Consider the following 20,914-nt stretch of genomic DNA (forward strand, 5'->3'; position numbering starts at 1 on the left):
ACATTGCAAGTACTCATGGATAATATTTCAGACATTAGCATTATGATTACCTTTTACAAAGTTGTATTTGTTATTGTAAGATATTATTTACATCACGATAAATAGTAAATGCAACATTCTTATATTATGAGTGGTCCTATATATTCGAAAAAAGTATTATAAACATCACATGTTAAATTTAGAAAGATTTGCAGGACGAATCAAAATATTTTTTCTTAAAATGTTGAAGAGTAGAAGATTATTATTTTATAAAATAACTATTTCAATTGAAGAATAACATGCATATTTTTTGTCTTACTGTTGGTCAACAATTATCAAATGGTGTTACCTCAGAAATGTTTGATAGATCAAACTAGATTACCATTAAATATTTTAATAAGGTATTGGATGTTATTGTCAAACTACAGTCTGATTACATTGAATGAACTTCAAGACAAACTCATTTAAATATTTTGTATAACGACATGTACTATCTATAAAGTTATTTTATGAATAATTTTAGGTTAATATCAAATATATATTTATATTAATTAAATTAGTTGGCGTTATTGATGCATATTAAAACACATATTTTGTTTGATCAATAAGTAAGATATTTGAACTACGAATTATTTTGTCTTACAAAATATAATGGTAACATGTACATTTGACATACAATTCATTTATATATTTATTTGATCGGAGGGATCACTAATTTGATTCACCTGTACGAAAGTTTTGGAGAAATTAAAGCCATATTATTGTGATATGTGGCAAGTGAGTTTTTTTTTTGTTTTTTTTTTGTGTTTTTACCCGTCCGTCTACAGCCGAGACTGTGAGACAGTAATGCGAAAGTCAAAAGTAAGTCGCAAATGGCAAAAGAGACTTCGTGGCTGCTCACAGAAGAGGGCGTGAAGGCCCGAGGCTAAACATGATCAGCTCATGAGATTACTGACCTTTCATCACTTTTCTCGCCCATACGAATGGCGAATTTGCGGACAGATTCTCCCATCTCGCGTCGCATCGCTTCTGCTTTCTTGGATTTTCTGAAATCGGGTTCGCTTTCTCAATGTTGAACCGTCTTAGATTGTTAGGGTTCTATATTCTCTTATTATTTATCACTTCGAAGCTTCTGAATAGCTGCATCGTTGATACTTTAAATTAGAATGTAAGAGGATGTGGTTTTTGATTCTCAAATGAGCAACTTTGGATTTTCTGAACTTGACCCAAATTCTTTGTGGTTATTTAGTTCGGGGAGTACTTTAAACCAATGAAACAGTCTGATAAATTCTGACTCAATTAGATCATGCAATTTAGAATATTTGTAAGAAGTGTCCGGTATCATGAGTTTCTACGATTTCCACTTTTCGGTGGTTCAAGGTATTCTCTACTATAGTTGAAGAGATCTATTGATGACTTTAGCGTTGTGTCTCTGTTTGTGTTTGAGACATTGAATCAAGTAGTACTACAGAGTGTGCGTATTGTCGTAAGGAATGGAGGGTCGCGGCCTAGTAAGCGTCACTTATTCCTTTGGTGCAAGAGCCCCTTTTTACGGGTCTTTCATTGACATCAAATCTCAAAAGCCCTAGTTGGAAATGCAGTCGTTGAAATGATTTTATGCGTTTTTTTTTTTTAAATGAGACATCATATTAATGTATCCTAGATTTCTGTTATGGACATCTTTTGGGTTAATTATTTGTGTTATGTTTTTTTCATACTACCAATTTCTCCTTCCCTGAGACTTTAGGTGGTAGCTGCCGTTCAAAATAGATATCCTTTGTTTAAGTTGTTCCTTGGTCTTATTCTGGTTTTTATTTTTCTCTAGAACAGTGGAACCTGCTTCCGGTGTTGACACTGAAAGTATTGAGGTCATCAGTGAGTGTTTGGAAGAGGTTTTTGGGCTCAATTTATCATCAAGTGATGTTCGAACTCCACCAGGTTTGCTGGTTGATTTATTCAGATCAAATGGTGCCAATGGACAACATGAGTTCAGATCAGCTAATGCAGAAAGTTCATCAGCTCCCCTTTCTATGTCAACACTGCAAACCACGGCAAATGACAACACTTCAGAAGCATGGAGATCGATGGTTTTTTCTCTAGCTCTTGACAGTGATTCTGGATATTTGTCTATACATGCTACTCTCATGACGTTTTTCAGTGAAAATTGTTAATCGATTGGGTATTTTGATATGTGCGACCACCCCTTTTTCCTTAATTTTTTCTCTACTTTTACCTTATGTTTTATTTGATTTCATGGTTGATAATTTATATTTTTCAGAAACGGCTTGTTCTTGTACATCATAGAAATGACTCGACGTGGTAAAACTAAAATTTTATGGAGGTTTTGTTATGCACCTAGCCAATATTACCCAAAAGAGCGGCCTGTTAGGAGCGGAAGACATAGGTACATAACCCAGGACCATAACAGGTTTTATACAATACATCAGTTTCTTGATGGTGATCAGAGGGGGGAAAAATTCAAGTTTAACTTTAAAATATTTACTCCTGAAAAGAACATATAAATTTTTTCAAATCACCTTTTATTGAGAATTTCATTTAACTTTTGAAGCAACTAGCTTTTACTAGCTCCAGGTAATTACTTGTTTGAAAACGGGGAAGATGGGCATCGTTTTATTATACGACTCCCTTTTCTTATTACAAGAGCAACTTGCCATGATCGTTCACGGGAAGCACCTCTACATGAATATGGTGCATTCCATCTAGTTTTTGGGCATTTCCTTTCTAGGCAATTTGACCTTGTGAATATTGCATGGAAGCTTTTTTTCATCCTTAGCTTTTCTAGAGGTAGACCTCTCTTTTGTAACATTCATTTGGGTTGAGAAGTATACTAAAGAAGAGGAACTCTAGTCATTTAACCTCGATATTTTTTCCATGTGAAACCCACGGTTGTACACTAAGAATTTCTTTGTGTGCTGAAAAATTATTTCTTACGGTTGTGGATAAATTCTTTGAGACATTAATTCTTACCTTTGCTTGGTATTAAAGTATATAATTGTTTCTTCTATGTCCCTATCATTGTGGAATTAGATTTCAGTCTTTATCAGCTGGATGTCAAAGGGTATATAATTGTCAAGGTTTTTTCTACTAATTGTAGATGTATCTTAACATTTGAATATTTCATGGCATGTGTTCTTTCTAGCACCTTCTGGCTGATTCCTTGGCTTGGCAGGGATATTCATTACAACATCTTGTTTTGGGATATTCTCTTCCATTGGAATAATCATCACGTTTTGTATTTTTTGTGTTTTATTTATATTCTTTTCGAAATCATATATTTTTCCCTCCTTTAAGGAGTTAATGTACTCTTTATCTTAATAAAATCTCATTTCTCATTGTTTTGAAAAAAAATGGAATAAGGAGGAATTTTATTTTCTTGTAATTATTCTATTTATTTATTTTTTCAAGGGAGGAGGAACATATTGGCCCAATTGATACCTACTGATACCTACTGTAGAGTCCCCTTCAAGAATTTAAGGTGCAACTAATCTCTCTGCATAGAACTGAATGCCTTGAAGTAGAACCCTCAACTTCGCCACAATAGCATGCCCAATACCAAAAGAAGTCGAGCAGACAAGAAGGATGTTACCTGAGGAGCCTTTAAGAGTGTATTTCTATCTAATAGATATCCATTCTATGTACTTAAAAATACTTGCTAATATTTTGTGATGGTGCTAGAGATTGTTTCATGTTAACATTTTGTCTCAGTATCCCATCTTTACCGTCAACATTCATATTTCTGTCTTAACTGCAGATTTAATATTGAAGGATCTATAATTTGTATGTAGTGGTTCTGATTGTGGTGATAAATATGCTCTGAGGGAGCAATTAACATTATGAGGGAATAATTCCATATGGGTTAAATATCAGGAAACTCATGATGTTATTACTTGGAAAATGACCTCCTAACCTCAACCAGTGACACACCCAGTTTTTTTTTAGAGTGAGAAAGTTCAATTAAAGAAAAATTACTAAAGTTCAAAAGTAGGGCATCTTTAGCAAATATCTTTGAGGTGTGGGCTCCATAGTTTGACTTTTTTTGCTAGACTTGTCAAAACTAGCATATTATTTTCAGTGATTCAGTGTCACATGTTTCCAATTATAGGTAGTTGCTAAGGATAGTTTTACTAATGAATAAAGCTGTTTCAGGTTTCCTTGATGATTTTTTTTATGGAGGTGTTGAATAATGTTCTTGTTAAGTTAGTATCCGTTATAAATTTTGTAGCAATCAGGTGATATTTCATAAAAAAGTGGTCCAACAATTTAATAGGATAATGCTTTGTATTTTAAATGATTGTTTTCTTTTTTAAAGAAGCTTTAAATGGAGGTACGAAGCTGCATTCTTGATGAAAATCACATGGAGGGAGAATTTTCTGTTCTTTAGGCTTTCTTGACTGCTAAGAGTCAATTTGGTGTTCTCTGGCGTGACATAATTTGATAGTTTAACTATTTACCTTTTATGTTCTATGTGCTTTCAAGTTAGATTGCATCACGTGTAGCAAATATCCCTTGTAATTGATATACCTTGTTTTTTTTTTTTGCTTTTAACCAGAGTGAGGAGCTAACTGGAGATAATCATGTTGGAGGTATGATATATGTTTTTTATAGCTGTTTCTTGTTCATTTAGCTTTTTTTTTTTTTTGCTTTTTCATAAATGGAAGTGGAGAGCTTTACATAAAGTGAAAAAGTGGAACTAGATTTAATTGTTTTACTTCTTGAAATACTCCATCTTATTTTATTTCTTTATTTTTATCTTTCTGGATAAACTTATCTATGCTTGGACTTCGCGTATGGTTGTGTCTCTATATTTTTTAGCGGTTCATGCATTGATATTTAATGCTGATAATTTATGATGACAGGGGTTTTAAGTGATGAACTGTTTGGTCAATTCTGTGGTGCACTTGAAAGAATTCATTTTTTTAAGGCGACCCCAACTGGTGATGATGACCATGTTCAACTGGCTAAAGCAAAGCGCATATTTGATGAGGCTTTAGTGGTAGATACAGTTTCTTTAGTTATTGTTATCATCTGTATTATTTATGTTCTTTAACTGCAATCGGAAATCAAATCTTACATTATTAGTAAATTGCAACTCCTATGCTGTCTTTTCTCATCTGTTTCTCTTTAATTTAGAATCAGTGGGCACTCTGCTAGTTGCTACCTAAAGAGGATAATTGGATTTTGATAGGTAGCAATAAGGTCTGGAAACTCGATTACTGATGCCAAAAGCATAGCTGAGACATTAAAGTTGCAAGGTACTTCTGCCCTCCATCCGTTGACATGGTTATCATTTCAATGCTAAGCATTGTTATCAGGTTATATCTTTTTTACATATTTCAGGTAATCAAGCCATGCAGTCGAAGTCATACATTAATGCAGTTGAGTTGTACACTTGTGCCATAGCACTTTGCCAGAACAATGCCATATACTACTGTAACAGGTACATATTGGTTTGGCTAGGCTATGTTGATTATGAAGGACTAGTTCATATTAAACCCCAATGTTGGAAAGTATAATAAGAGTTCATTTAGTTTACTTTGTTTTCTAAAAAAGTTAATTCGTACCAAAAATAGTTGCCTGGGGTTTATGGGCTGTAGGGACATAAATGTCATTTTGTATATTATTTAAGTTATAAATAAGAGAGGAGGGTCCATAAGCCCTAATCTTTGCCATCTTTCTTCTTCTATAAATTCAACATGGTATCAAAGCAGGCTGTCTTCTAGATTCTAGTAAGCTGGATAAACTCACAAAGATGATGGCAAATCTTCCTCTTCCTCTTCGTATTTTCTCTGTTTTTTCCTTTATTAATTTCATCATAGTTTATTCGTACTGCTATGTTCTTATCACCATTGTTGAGGGTAAACCTTGGTACTTTTCTTTTTTTTGGTTTTTACATTCATCTGTTTTCGTCGCCCATGTGTTCTCGCCCCACTCCTTCGCAGTCTCTATCACTAAGCCTGCTTTTGGTATTGAGTTGAGTATTACGCTTGATTTGTGTTGTATTTTTTGGTTTGAACCCTTTCTATGTGAATTCCAATAATCCACGATACGCAAAGGAGATTGGGAGAATCAGTCATAACCCTCTAGCATCTTTCAAAGATCTGCTGTGTTACTGACTTCTCCTATGCAAGAAGACCTCATGACTCCTTTTGGTACTGAAACCATCGAGAAATTTTACTCACATGCCGACACTTTTGTCAGAGGTCAAGCAAAGGCAGATAAAGCCAAGGGGTGTCTGCACCTGTTGTTGTTGCTTCTCCAAGAGTATTCTCTGTTTCTATTTAATTAATGGAAATAGTTAGATATTGAAACTACGTGAGCCGAGTTTTTCTCATCAATGGAGAAGATTGGAATCAAGGTTTTTCTGGTATGAGGTTTATCGTGAAAGAATCAAAGGATCGAAGAATTGAAGGATCAAAGGGCAAGATACTTTCGTTATTGCAATCCTTTTCGTCATCATGAGCTTCATCTTCATCACAAATAGCTGGTGCCTTCAGCAAGGCCTCGGGATATGTAACAAGTTTTTTTCTCACAGATTTGAATTAAAACTACTGCTTTAATTCCTTATTCTCCACACGAATCATGTGATTTGCTCGAGCAATAATTTCGATTGAGGAAAGGAAGAAGAACTGAAATAAAGTTGCTTCATCTGTTTGGAAAATTTTCTTTTTTAAGGTCTGAAGGTTGTCCTCTTTTTTCAGTCTCTTCCTTTTCCCTTTTGGATTACCGATGCAGGTACTTGAAAATGCTGAAGTAAGGCTAGATGGAAACAACACCCCCCAGTTGCCACTAGTTGAAAAAACTGAGAGAATCAGCTATAGCAGCCAAATCCATACCAAACATAGTAAGCATGACCTGTGCCCTTTTGTCCTGGTCTTTATCATATCTCCTTTATTATGGCATTGCCTGTTTATTGCAATAGCCTTTTTGGAGAGTTGTGGGCCCTATGCTAAGAAGTTGCTTGTAGAAGGCAGTCAAGGCACATGTTATGCTATGATGAATTGTTGTCAAGGCATTTTATGAAGCTGAGGTGCATAGTGGATAGATGCGGGCCGATGTGGTTTATGATAGACTTCATAATTTTTTGTAATTAGAACTAAACTCACATGGGCCATGTAAAGGGGGGAGCTAGGGGAGTTAAAGTTAGAAATCTTGAAGTAACTTGGGTGCCAAGCAAGAAAAAAGTGGGGGGGAGGGGGGTTGGGCAACCTTTGAGGGTATTTGGGTATTCTTGGGAAAATAAAAAAGTTATTCAAGGATAGGGGTCTTAAGTTAGAAAGTCATGTTTAGGGTGTGAGTCTTAGTTATAGTTTCCTATTAGGAGTTTGTTAAAGTTCCTATTAGTAGTCCTAGTTTCCTATTTGATGTAATTGAGAAGTTATAAATAGATGAAGCTTGGCTAGGGCAATGCATTGCCTAAAGCCTTCATTGTTTTTGCGTTCTTGTTCCTCTCTTCCCTCCCCCTACTTGAGCCCTATCTCTTCTCTTTTATCCCCTTTCTCTTCTCTTCTTTTCTCTTCTCTTTTCTTCTCTTCTCATCTTGGTTTTTCTTATTTCTTCTTCCAACCCTCTTAATCTCCCTCTCTCAATCTTCCATTTGCACTTGGCTGAAAAGATTGGACCTTTCCAAAGAGTGTTCTATCAAAGTGGTCTCGAGCAGTCCTTCCTTGGGATCATTTCCAATCATTGTGAACACAAGAAGCATGATAAAAGATATAGAAGCAGCTGCTGCCCTTCCAACCCCTAAGGACTTAGCTGAAATTCTTGTTCAGCTCGAGAAGATATCTTCTTGGGGAGACTAGATTTCAATTATGGAGGTAAAGCTCTCAACTTTAGCACCCCAAGTTGACAAGCTTTCACTTTGGATGGATCTGTGAATGAAAGACTGAGTTTTGAGGCCTCCTTCCCCTTCTCATCAGGCACCGGAAAGGAAGCTTCATCAAGGTCAGTCCTTGCAATAGCCTCTTCACCCTCACCCCGAGTACCTTTATTGCCCACATCAAGTCAAGCTTACCTTTCAACCTCTCAACCCTCATACTTCTCTACCATCTCAACCGCTTCCTCTCTTTCCCAACCGAATCACTCCTTCCACTACACCCATGAAGCGCCCCTCCACCCTACCATACTATTTTTACCTTTACTTTGTGTTATCTGTATTTAATGCCGAGAAAATTTCTATTTTCTTTAGTGCTTTGGGAATTATATATTTCAATCCTTTGTTTGAGTTCCTTGGTTGGTTTTCTTGTTTTTTGATATATGGTTTTTATTGTCCTTAATTGGGTTTTTTATAGCTGTTCTTTGGTGACTGCCTTTTCTTGCATAGTGATTATTATCACTATTTTGTGTTTGAAATCCATTGTGTTGGTTTCAAAATTACTATCTAAATCAGCTATATTTCTTTTCCCCTTTTCTTGGGTTTTCCTTTCTAGTTAGGGTTGTAGTAGTCTATTTCTGCTTTAATATTTATTCTTGAGACACTTTGAGATGGTCTTTTATTAGGGGGAGTTGGAGGAAGACGATTGTTGTGTTTCTTTTTAATGTTCCAGTTGGGATCATTGCCATATACTTCTCAGCTGTAGGGGAGAAAGAGAAGAATAATTGTGCTAAGTGCAAGTTCAAAAGCTGAAAACAACAAAAACCACAAAAATCCACAATTTTTTTTTAAGTTTGAAATAAGATAAACCAATTTTTTTTTAAGATCAAATTTTTTGTTGTATACCAATCTTTGTATTTTTTTTTTACAAGAATTGAGAGACAAAACTCTTAAACAAACTAAAGCTATATGTTTCAGTTTGAAAGAGAGTATTGGAAAATATAATTAAATTTTATTTAATTTACTGTAGTTTCTAGGAAAGTTAGTTCCTATAAAAAATAGTTTCTTGGTTTGTTGGATGTAGGACATGGATGTGATTTTTTATATTGTTTAAGCTATAAATAGGAGGAAGAGGTCTATAAATCATAGTGTTTCCTATCTATTTTCTTCTGCAAATTCAACACCCAATAAAGAGTTTAGTGGCTGCTAACCATTTTAATGTTGTAAGAATTCTTTTCACTATTTGATGATTCTTCAGGACTCCCTTGCACCAAAGCCTTTGTAAATTTTACAGTTTGTTTGATGCTATAGTAAGAATAGAAGAGAAGATGTTTTGAATATTTATTGCTTAGTCTGTTTGAATTAGAAAAATCTGCTGCTTCTTTTGCCCATTCCTTTCTAAGTTTATGTTTTGCAATTTTGGACATCTTAAAGGTAAATAAATATATGTAGGTTGTGGTATTACTGTAAAGCATTTAATCACGTAAGAGTTCTTTTTCCAGGAATTTCAATTATTAAATGCCTAATTTTGCAGATATGTTCATAAATTTAATTGTTGAACCGGAGTAGTGGACTAATAAATGGCTTTCAGGGCAGCAGCTTACACTCAAATTCATAAATATTCTGAAGCAATTGCAGATTGCAAAAAATCTATCGAGATTGAACCGAGGTACAGCAAGGCATATAGTCGCCTTGGAATGGCTTATTATGTGCAAGGGAATTATAGTGATGCTATTAATCTTGGTTATCTCAAAGGTTGGCATGAGATCTCTTTTTGTTATCCCATGTTTTATTGTTAGTATTACTTTGCAGTTTTTTTTTTTCCTTCATGTGACCTGGGTTCCGTGGACATTCTCTTGAAATATGGGCTAAAGTTTTAAATTCAATACAAGGTGATGCAAAATTGAGTATGGAATTGACACCTACGGAGTGAAAAATGTTATATGCTTCTGAAGTAACAATTCCATCAATATAGTATAGTTTTTAGCTTTTCAAGTGTATGGGTCTGGACATGTTCCTTTCATTACTGAAATAATGACTTTCAAGCTTCGTTGTTTACCTAAGTCTATCTTTTGATTAACTTTTGGTTGGAGATTTGTTAAACAAACGGAATCGGCTTCCATCAAGATAGAAATAACACCTAAAGCTTCAGCCTACATCACTAAAAAGACTAGTGTGAGGGCGAAGGCTGCATGCCATGTGGGTATAGTTCTCATTGAAGGGTCCAAATGGAAGATCTGTTAAAAGCTGGTTCCTGGACTAATTTTATTAGTATGAACAGAGTGCACTATGAAGTGGTCATAAATCTTAGGTCTGTTCTCTTTGAGAGATGAATATTGAAACAAGAAGCATTAGATTTTGAATATGCAATAACTGTAAGATAGTCATATGACTATCCAGAAAAAAAAACTGGATGATAGTTATACATGAGTCAAACTACTCTAGTCTAGAATGTTGAGTAGAAAAAAGTCTTACATTGAGAAATATTAAGGAATATTAATTGGTTATAAGGTTAAGTAATAGGCCTTTTAAGTGGCTAGTCTTTTTGGGATGGAACCAGGATCAACTTGATGGTGGTATCAGAGTAGGATCTGTGTGTGGGCTGAGGCCCAATTTGTGCTCCCTAGGTTATTTGTGTGTTGTGGGCTCTATTAGGTGGAAGTTTATATGCTATGGGCTCCATTAAGTAGGAGTTTGTGTTGTGTGCTTCATTTGGAGTTTGTGTCCATGTTTCAGGCCCGTTATGTCTAAGCTTGGATGTGGTGAGGGGTGTTGAGTGGGAAAAAGTCCTATATCGAGAAATGTTAAGCAATATTGATAGTTTATAAATATTGAGCAATAGGCCTCCTAAATGACTAGTCTTTTTGGGGTGGAAGTAGGCTCAACTTAACGGAAGGATCATCCCGAAGATACTTGACGTTCGTTTTGTCCTCGTGTTTTTGGGTTTATTTGCTTCATCCATGTTGTCGGTTTAGTACATGATAAGTTGTCTCCATGATCAATCAAGTGTATTTTCCATGGGTATTCTCGCATCCAAAAAGGGTACAAGTGTTATTGTCTTTCCATCAGAAAAACTTGTGTCTGTTGATGTAACCTTCTTTAAAAATGTCCTTTATTTTTCACAATCTGATGAGTCTACCTCTTCACCTATTGATTTTGATCTTGTTGCTTTTGTTTCGGTGGAGGATGTTTCTAGTGCCACACCAATTGCTGCCCAACCGAAGCCCTTGCAAGTTTACTAATGACAGAAACCTCCCAAGTCACCATAAAAGGATCCTTCCTCTCTATCCTTGCTAGTTTCTTCTTTGTTGGTGGCTCCTAAGGGTGTCCTATTACTTTTCACAAGTGTCTTTGTACTTATACCCAACATCCCACATCTAAATTTGCATCCTTTGATTCGTTATCTAGTCCTTAAAAAAACATTTGCTTTGTCTTTGTCCTCTTCCTTCTTCAATGCCGGATGCTTTGTTGTCTCCTTGATAGAATCAAGCCATGGATGTTGAATTGGAAGCATTGGTCACTAGAGGTACCTGAACCTTGTGTGATTCTCACCTAAGTGCTCTACCATTGGGTCAACACTATGAAATATAAAGCTGAGGGTTTAATAGAATGGTACAAAGCAAGGCTAGCGACCAAAGAGTATAACTAACATGGTGTCCCTTGGTAATAGCCACAAAAATGAATATGCGACAAATGTCAATTGAGACATAGGCAAGAAGGTTTCAATTAGACATAAAAATGCATTCTTATATCAGGACTTGGATGAAGAAGTATACATGGAGCAATCATTGAGGTATGTTATTCTGGGGAAAACTAGGAAAGTATGTAGGCTAAACAAGGCTATTGATGGCCTCAAAAGCTCTACAATATGGTTTGATAAGTCCAACAAGGTGATTATTTCCTTAAGTTTTACTAAAAGCCACTGTGACCACTCATTATTTATTTTTTAGAGGGACTTAGGAGTTGTTGTGCTCATTGTGTATATGAACGACATAGTGCTATCAAGAAGTGATGTGAAGGGTATTGAAGAGGTGAAAGTCCATCTTGAAAAACATTTTCACACTAAGGACTTTGGTTCTCTCAAATATATCTTGGGATTGAGTTAGCAAGTAGTAACTCAAGGATTTTTTTGAGTCAAATAAAGTATGTCATAAATATGCTAAAAGAGTATGGATTACTAGGAGTAAAGCTGGCCGAGACACCCTTGGAAGTGAACTATAATCTCTACAAAGATGATCGTGCTGAACTCAAAGATAAGATTGTATATAGAAGGTTAGTTGGCAAATTCATTTATGTCGTAGTTACGTTGTCTGAAATCTTGTTTGTGGTAAGTGCAATTAGTCAATTAATGAAGCATCCAAGAAAGGTTCATCTAGAGGCTGTGCACAGAATATTGAGATATTTGAAGAGAGCACTGGGTAAAGGTTTATTGTTTGAGCCACATGGTTATCTATAGATTGAAGGATACGATGCTGAATATGCAAGGTCTAAGTTGGACAAGTCTACCATGGATTATTATGTGTTGTTGGAGGTAATTTGATTACTTGGAAGAGCAAGAAACATAATGTAGCGGTCTGATCTAGTACAGAAGTAGAATACCGGGCAATAACACACGTAGTTAGTGAACTCTTATCAGTTTGGTCAGTTTTGTAAGAGTTGAGCTTCCCAACCAAGGGGGATATGGTGATACATATGATGATCAAGTTGTGATTTTCCTAGCTAGCAATCTGGTATTTCATGAACGAACAAAGAATGTGGCGGTTGACTATCATTTCATCTATGATGTTGTAATGATTGGTGCATTGGCCACTACATATGCTAATTTTGTAGATAAGCTTGGAGATGTGTTTACTAAGGCTTTGAGAAAAAAGAGAATTTTGAAAATTTTGTAAAAATCTAGGGCTTCTAGATATATGATTCCAGCTTGAAGGGGAGTATTGAAAGGGTAATTTGGTTATTTCCCATATATTAGATCGTCTCTCTAACTTAGGAGTAAGTTTTACTTAATGTATGTGTCATATGGTTCAAGTTTGAGTTAATCTTGAGTTGTAATAAGAGAGTTATGGTGAGTTTAGGTTAGAGGGGCATTTATGTATTTTTCTCCTATTATGACTTATATGAGATTAATAAGAGGGGTCAATGTTTTGACCTCTTTACAAGTGCTGAGAAGTCGCACGCTTCATCTCTCTCTAGATCTTTCTTCTCTCCCTTCTCCTCCCTATTTCCTCTTAATCTTTCAATTGTAATATAATGGCATTCCAAATGTATGCTTACTTATGAAAAGAAAAAAAAAATCCCTTGGTTTGCAATTGTAGGTATTTCTTCTACCTATACTCTTCTAGCGTTAGTAGCGCAGTTGGTAGTGATTCTAAAGTTTGTTTAGTAGTGTTAGAAGTTTTAGGTGTATTTTTGTCTGATCTAAGATCATTTGTTATTGATCGTAGCTAGGGGTGCTACAATCATTTGTTGTCATAAAGAAGAAAAATGTAGGAGAGAAGGTTGCTTTTGGACATGACAAACAAAGTCATCTATGATTTTCTTTTGTTTTTGTTTATGTGTGTGTGAAAAGACACTGTTTATTAAAGCCCCAAGGCAAATTGCAACATTGAGGGGGCTCCCTTATAATGAAGAATTGGAGGGTAACCCCTTTCTAGCTAAAGAATCAGCTATACAATTAGTCGATCTTGGGATTTGAGTCCAATTACAAACAAAGCCCCTAGAAATGTCTAAAACTTAAAAAAAAAAAAGACATATAGGAACATTACTGAAGTTAATTACCGAAGCTCTAGGCAAGAGAACTAGTGTTAGAAGAAAAACCGGTTTATAGGCTGAAAATTTTCAACTGCTTAATAACCATATTGTATTCATCTCAAGTAATAGGCATCACATTATTATTCTGTATCCAGCTGAGGTTAGATTGCCCAAAAATTATCTCTAAACATTGCCCCATGTTGGCCTTCCAAATCTTCACTCTTCCTCTACCTTGGACTCTCCTAGGCTACCTATCATTGCTCTTCTAACAATTGCCACGATAATGATTACCAAAAAGTCAGAAGAAACCAAGTGGTATGCAACTTTTTGTATACAGTCACCATTACAATTTGAGGCCCTAATCATTGTTTGAAGTGAAAATGCTACACTTAAGAGGCAGAATCTCATCAAGGGTCAATACATGACTTCTTGCAGCAGGGTACTCTATATTCAACTCTTGCAAATATTTTGTAGATTCAAAGGCCCTCTCTTTCCTCCTCGTTACATTCACCCTTGAATTTTTGGGCGGACTTCTAATATTCTTTTAGTGAGCTTTCTTACTCCGTAAAGGAACATCTGTAACATTGACTCAACAACTCAGTGAGAGTAACTATATCTGTTGCGCTGCTCTTTTCGTACCAAAGTAAAAAAGTACTATTGGGGATTGGATTACTCTTGCACAAAATGACACTCCAGCGAACACTACCCTTTGTGTAGTAACTATGACAAGAAAATGCTTAGGGCTGATTGTTAGTGGGAATAGTCTCACATAAATAAGAGTTTAGGAAGATCCCGCAATTATTAGTTAGTGACTATGACAAGAAAATGCTTAGGGCAGATTGTTAGTGTAGTAACTATGACAAGAAAAAAGATGAGAGAGAATGAATGATCAAGAGAGCAAGGCTGAGAGGTGTCAACCAGCTTAACGTGGAGAAGAAGGAAAAAAAATCAAGGTAGTTGATCTCTTTCCCTCAGTCAGTGATGGGTATATACAGGGACCTAAAAAAATCTGAATTGCAACAGGCGCATTTGCTGATATGTCACCCCTATATCGACCTGTATTGGCTGATACAAGTGTACTGGATAGGCCAAAATCCTATACATATCAGTGATACTCCAACCCATGCCCTCAATATATAAATCATTTTAGTTTTTACAAGACAAATGACATGAATACTCTCTTACGAAACATGAAAATGTAATTACTGATAGAAATACCCTGACTCTTTGAGTTTCAACTTTATGCATATCACTTCCTTCTATTAAGTGTCAAATTCATTAATGTAATACACACTGTATCATATATGTCTTAATTGACACGTATTTGAGTGAACCGGCACAGCTTTTGACTCATGCCGCATTTTCTGCAGCCTTAGAATTAGATCCAAACAACAATTCCATCAGAGAGAATATTCGGGTATGCTCACTTTGGATAGCTATTCTGGATCAATTTATTTCTCTAATTGGCTTAGTAAGTCTTATCTTCCTTGTGGTTATTTTAGTTGATTGTGCTAACTTACATGGTTCTCAGGTAGCAGAACAGAAGTTGAGAGAAGAGTTTATACGAATGGAGTATGATCAGGTAGTCAAGTTTTACTCCTGTGGCTGGTTGATTGTTTCTGTTAAAGATGTGTTGCTTCTCTTGCCATATGTTTTTTTCTGTAAATGTGCTATTTGCAAACTGGAAATTTCTTGAATATTCTCGTTATACTGTTTGCACTGCATGGGCTCATACATGAATAGAAACCTGTAATGCTCATTCCCTCCCTCCGTCACTCCCTCTCTCTGTTTTTTAATGTTTATGCTACCATTCCATCAAAACTGCAACCTCAATGTGTGTTGCCTTGCTTTCTTTGGTAAGTGTTCTTCAACCACTGAAAGCATGACCAATACCTTTTCTTGTGTATCTTGTGATAGTTGTCAAGGAATAGTAATGATCTTGCATAAAGGAGGGGAGAGGGGGTGAGGTCTTAAGTTCTAATATCTAAAGAGGGTGTGTGTATAATCAACATTAAAAGAAAAAAAAAGCATTTCCTAAAAAATATTCCCATGGTTCAACTGGTGTATCGATTTATGCAGTACCTTATTTTTTTGTTAAGGAAAAGCACAAAAAACAGATGCAGTTTACAGCACAAATACATCCATTCTATATGGTATTGGAATGCTAATCACGTATCAGACTGTTGAAGTGAGTTTTGTGGGGATTAGTCCTACTACAATGCCCTGGACATCATTTTACTTGTTGCATATTTTGCTTTTGATTTGTCTTATTTTGTTCCTTCTTGAGATGCTTCTATTTTCTTTTCTTCATTTTTTGTTAAAATTGGGTCCAGGTCTTTTACCTAAATAACTAGCTAAAGTTAGGAATTTTCTTCCCAGCTAAATCTTTTCAGATCAAATTAATATGGGATCATACAAAATTCTACTTCATGTCTAGGCTTAAACCGATAACCTGACTAAAAAAAATGGAGAACTCGTAAACACATGGGCTATATAGAACAAACACAAAGGCCAAATCAAACAGTAATATGGGTTTTGATTTTGATGCCATGTTAAAGTTGAGTTCAAGTGCATCTCAAAATGTCTAGTTCGAGTTAGGTGACTTTTTCCGAATCAATAATAATAAGATCTTTTCAAACCCAAATTACTCTCAATCTTAGACAACTAGACTCAGACGTGGAGCACACGAACAACTATAGATTGGTTGCCACTGGACTGGGTTAGTTCATTCAGCTACTTATTTCTTTTTGATAAAAATCAAACTTAAAGAAGAGGATCATCAGGTTGCTCAAAAGTGGTGGATTGATTCTTCTAAACCTAGACAGGTTGTAGGATACTTCAATTTTATTTTCCTGATGTAGCTTGCAAGAGAAATACACTCAAATCTTCTAATTTATCTTTTCTATTGCATGCACAGAGCACGGAAGCAAGAAATAGCCAAGATCCAAATAACGATGGCAGTGGGGGTACCCCATCCGTCACATTTGGCGCAAACTTCCCTACCGATTTTGCAAATATTTTTATGAACATGACTTCAAATAGTCAAAGCAATAGTGAAAGATCGGAGAATGCTGCTACAGGGGGTGGTTTAAATGAGCCTGAAATAAGAGGTGGTAATATTAACTTGAACATCGGAGAAAATGTCCCTGAGGAGGTGAGTGGAGCTTTGAGGTCCGTGATGGAGATGTTGTCATCATCCCAGGGCCCACAAGGAAATGCACATAGAGGTTAAATAGCAGTTTAATGTGCCTTTGTAGTAAACACAACTGTGGCTCGTCTTTGTGTTTTCTTTTCTACAGTTGGGTGCCAATCCATGTGAAGCTCGTCCGTCTCACTTGTGTTAGACGGAAAGGCCAATCCATTTGTTTTGTTGGTGTGATTAAACGGTTAACACTGTTGTGGGGTGATATATGCTCTCCTGCTGCGCTGCTTGACACAATTCAACACATTTACCAGAAAAGAGATGTGAGCATTTTCTTTACTCTTTCCCGCCCCTCGCCGCCGCCCCCTCCCACCACCCCAACCCCCGACCCGACCAAATAAACAGTTCTTTTCTGCTTCTTTTTGGGAACTGAATTCGAGCATCTTCCTGGTTTTTTTTTTTTGCTTTTCTCTTTACAGAACAGAGTAAAGCAAATCATGAGCGGAGCCGTGAATACAAAATCATGATTTCTCTTGCCGATGCAGCTCACAGCTCTGTATTCGCGCCTTGCACAAAACTCGAGCAACATGACGACGATCAGGCCCACGATCGTACGGCCAGCACCCGAGCTGGTCCTGCACGTGCCTTTACTTATCGTGTTTGTAGACGTGCGAATTTAGTTTTACTTCTAGAATGGCGAGATTTGCACCTGTCTTAAGCTTTTTGATTCTGAAATCAATATATTAACGGTTGATGACTACGCGAGGGGCCCCGTATTTCCATTAGTAGTTAACTCTTTTCAATTTTTGCTTGGAAAATATTCATTATTAATTCATTAATTCTGCTTAAGCTATGCTTTTGACCATTTACAGTGATAAAAATATCGCGATGGTTGGTTGGTTCCATGGTCTTAAAAAGTAACTCATTATTAGGAGATCTGACGTTGATGATTATTTTACGAAGACCAATACACTCCCAAAGCGTTCAATGCAAGGTCGGGATCATCCAAATGCTACTTAGATGAACGGTGAGATCCTTAAATAATAGTGGGCCAAATCGTAGTGTAACTCGCGACCTGGGACAACGACAGCCAGCTCTCTTTTTCAGGCGCCATCGACAATATCAAGAGCATCTCTCCTCTCCGTGCGCGTTTTCTCGAGATAACCATTCACGTTCGTCCTTTTTCGCGCCAATCAATTTCCCGGGAAACTGAAATCACCCTTTATTTGGTTTGTTTTCTGGCCTCTCTCCGCTGTAATGACTAACGGGAAAATGATCCCAACTGCACATCTAGCGGGACCCACATACCTTTTTAAAATTAATGAGCAGATTAGTTTTCTAGCCTTAGCTACGGGTGGCCGGTCTCGCAATAAAATCGATTTTTTTCACTGCAACTGCACTGCTTGCAATTTTCTTATAGGATTGGAATATTATAAACGATCTAAAAGCCAAAACAAAAGTTAGAAATCGGAACCCCAAATTGAAAATTTACCAGCTCTATAAAGAACTGGGGATTCTCAGATAATTTCCATTAAAGGCAAAGATTTGAAAAGAAAATGTTATATGAAGAGCATGGAAACTGCAATTCGTGATCCTGCTGGTGTTCTGAGGGGCTTCTCAATACAGAAAGGAGACAGAAAATGATACAAAAGTGAGATGGAGATAGACTAAAAAAAGAAGCATCATCGTAGTTTGGTCGATCTACTAGCAGTTTTGCTTTTGTAAATTTATGAGCTTGCTTTTTTTAATGGAAATGGTTGGGTTCTCGTGCAAGGGAACGGAATCAGATCTTACGCAGAAGAGACTGTAATATCTCCAAAAGGCTATAAGTTTCGAAAAATAATGCAAATCTATTGAGAGCAGTGAAGCCCACAAAATAACTCGGAACTCTTTAGCGAATTCACTCACTGAAGTAGCTACCCCCTCTTGAAGCTGAGCTACTCGTTTTCCCCTGACCATCGACGCTCCCGCAAATCTGCTCTCCAATGGCAGAAACCAAAATCCAGAAAAAATCCACCAAGAAAAACCATCAAAAGCAAAGGGAAAACCAGAACAAGCACAATCAGAAAACCGGAAAGCCGCCTTCATGGGCAGTAATGAGGAAATTTGCCTGCTCTCGCTCCTTTTGTAGTATGAGAGATAACACGAGGGTGTTGCACAGGACTGAAAGCTCTTCTCCTGAGGCTTTCAGGAAATTGGTATCTGTTTCTGGTGGTAACTATTCTAAGAGAAGCATGAAGACTCCGTTGAATGAGATTAATGGGATTGTTTCATCATCTTCTTCTTCTTCTGCTTCTCTTGGGGGGTCCTCTAGAGGAATGCCGCTTAGGAGGTTTTCTGGTTGTTATGAGTGCCGCATGGTGGTGGATCCGAGTAATCGACTCGGAAGAAACCAATCTCTGACTGCTTCTATTTGCACTTGCTCCCAATGTGGGGAGGTGTTTAATAAATCAGAAAGTTTGAATCTTCATCAGACTGTTCGACATGCAGGTTTTTTTCTCTTTTTTCTTTTCCATTTGGCTCAACGGGGCCTTCTTGTTGTATGTGGTTGTCGTTTATATTACATTTTTCTGAATTATTTTTTTATATCTTACCTCTATTGATTCTCTTTTCTGTTATCACTTGTTCTTCTTGGGTTTGTCAGAAAGAACTGGGGCTCCAAATTTCTGTTCCCCATATTTGTTTTCTTTCAATCCCCCTGTTTTTGTGCTTTCCATGAATGGTGTCCTGTTTTGATGCCCAGATACAGACAATAAACTTTTGTCAACTTGGATTCTTTGATTTCTTAACACAATTTTCCAGCATAAAAAAAGATACGAAGGCCTAAATACAAAGATGAAGTTCTACGAATTTCATACAGGAAATGTCATCCAGAAGCTTGTGACTGGAGCGAGCTTTCCGTTTCCTCTGTTGTTGCTTCAAGGATGGCACTTGGGATATGAGGAAAGCAATACATTATGGTTTGATCTGTTGTTTAGTGGAACAGTTGCAACGTTTGCTCATAGATTGCACTCTTCCCTTCTATATCCTCTGTGTTTAAGTAGTTGTTCTTGTTTTATTATTTCATGATATGTATCACAATTCTCTCCAGTTTGGTATTTTCTACAGCACTTTATTTTCCCTTTGGTAGAACTAAACTCCCATATTTCATTTATCTGTTATCATAAGTGTCTTCTGATCATCTGAAGTGCAATTTTCTGTGGTTTCAGTAGAGATGCTCATTTAATTCACTCTTGTTATCTTTTTGCTTTATTATGCAGTATCTGAACTTGGTCCTGAAGACACCAGCAGAAACATAGTAGAAATCATATTCCAATCCAGTTGGTTGAAGAAGCAATCTCCAGTCTGCAAGATTGACAGGATCCTCAAAGTCCACAACTCACAATCAACCGTAGCCAAATTCGAGAACTATCGTGATTCCATCAAGGCAAAAGCTAACAAGCTCCACAAGAAACATCCTCGATGCATTGCTGATGGAAACGAACTCCTAAGGTTCCATTGCACCACTTTCGTTTGTTCAATTGGGATGAAGGGTTCCACCAACCTCTGCAACTCAATTCCCACTTGTACCATTTGTAATATAATTAAGAACGGGTTTAAAATCGAAGGAACTGGAGGGATCTGTACCACAGCCACCAGTGGGAAAGCACATGATAATACTTTGATTGCCTCTGAAAAAGAGAAGAAGGCCATGTTGGTTTGCCGGGTTATTGCAGGAAGAGTGAAGAAGAGCCAAGATTCAACGGATGATTTCGATTCTGTTGCAAGTCCAGGAGGAATCTACTCTAACTTGGATGAGCTCTGCGTATTTAATCCCAAGGCTATATTGCCCTGCTTTGTTGTGGTTTACAGAGGTTTCTAGTGTAACTGAGGACATGTTTCCTGACTATCAATTTACTTTTGTTCTCTTCTAATGTTCTCTTTACTTTTGCCTCTTCCAGTTGAGTCTTTCTCTCCCTCTATTAGGAAATTTAACATAGTATCAAAACAAGAGTTCTAGGGCCAATTTTTTTGCAACTCAAGTTACTCAAAGGAGGCTGCATGAAGACTAGTATGAAGGTTGAGAGAGGTGGTTTGGAACGAGCCACATAAGTACACTTCACTGAAGTTGTTTTTCCTTTTTTTCTTGTCCCTTAGCAGCTTAATTCTGGGTCTTAATCTTCTTTCTATGTGCACTACCATAAAGAAAAACTGGGGGCAATTTGCCTTGC

At 36.7% G+C, this 20,914-nt stretch overlaps 2 protein-coding genes across 2 annotated transcripts; both read left to right on the forward strand.

Annotated features, from left to right (window-relative positions):
* Positions 1 to 839: 839 nt before the first annotated feature.
* LOC137956123 (uncharacterized) lies at positions 840 to 17,042 on the forward strand. Its single transcript, XM_068803470.1, has 10 exons — positions 840 to 1,035; positions 1,810 to 2,066; positions 4,550 to 4,583; positions 4,857 to 4,993; positions 5,186 to 5,252; positions 5,338 to 5,437; positions 9,402 to 9,565; positions 14,932 to 14,978; positions 15,093 to 15,143; positions 16,479 to 17,042. Exons 1-10 carry the CDS (start codon positions 963 to 965, stop codon positions 16,791 to 16,793), a joined length of 1,245 nt encoding a protein of 414 aa, XP_068659571.1. The 5' UTR covers positions 840 to 962; the 3' UTR covers positions 16,794 to 17,042.
* A 1,550-nt stretch (positions 17,043 to 18,592) lies between these two features.
* LOC137957229 (uncharacterized) lies at positions 18,593 to 20,574 on the forward strand. Its single transcript, XM_068804975.1, has 2 exons — positions 18,593 to 19,193; positions 19,964 to 20,574. Exons 1-2 carry the CDS (start codon positions 18,689 to 18,691, stop codon positions 20,563 to 20,565), a joined length of 1,107 nt encoding a protein of 368 aa, XP_068661076.1. The 5' UTR covers positions 18,593 to 18,688; the 3' UTR covers positions 20,566 to 20,574.
* The last annotated feature ends 340 nt before the right edge of the window (positions 20,575 to 20,914 follow it).

Source organism: Aristolochia californica, unplaced genomic scaffold (assembly GCF_029961685.1).
Source record: "Aristolochia californica isolate CCGP_79_NKW_82.1479 unplaced genomic scaffold, dmAriCali1.0.hap1 SCAF_2, whole genome shotgun sequence".
In the NCBI taxonomy this organism is placed as follows: Eukaryota; Viridiplantae; Streptophyta; class Magnoliopsida; order Piperales; family Aristolochiaceae; genus Aristolochia; species Aristolochia californica.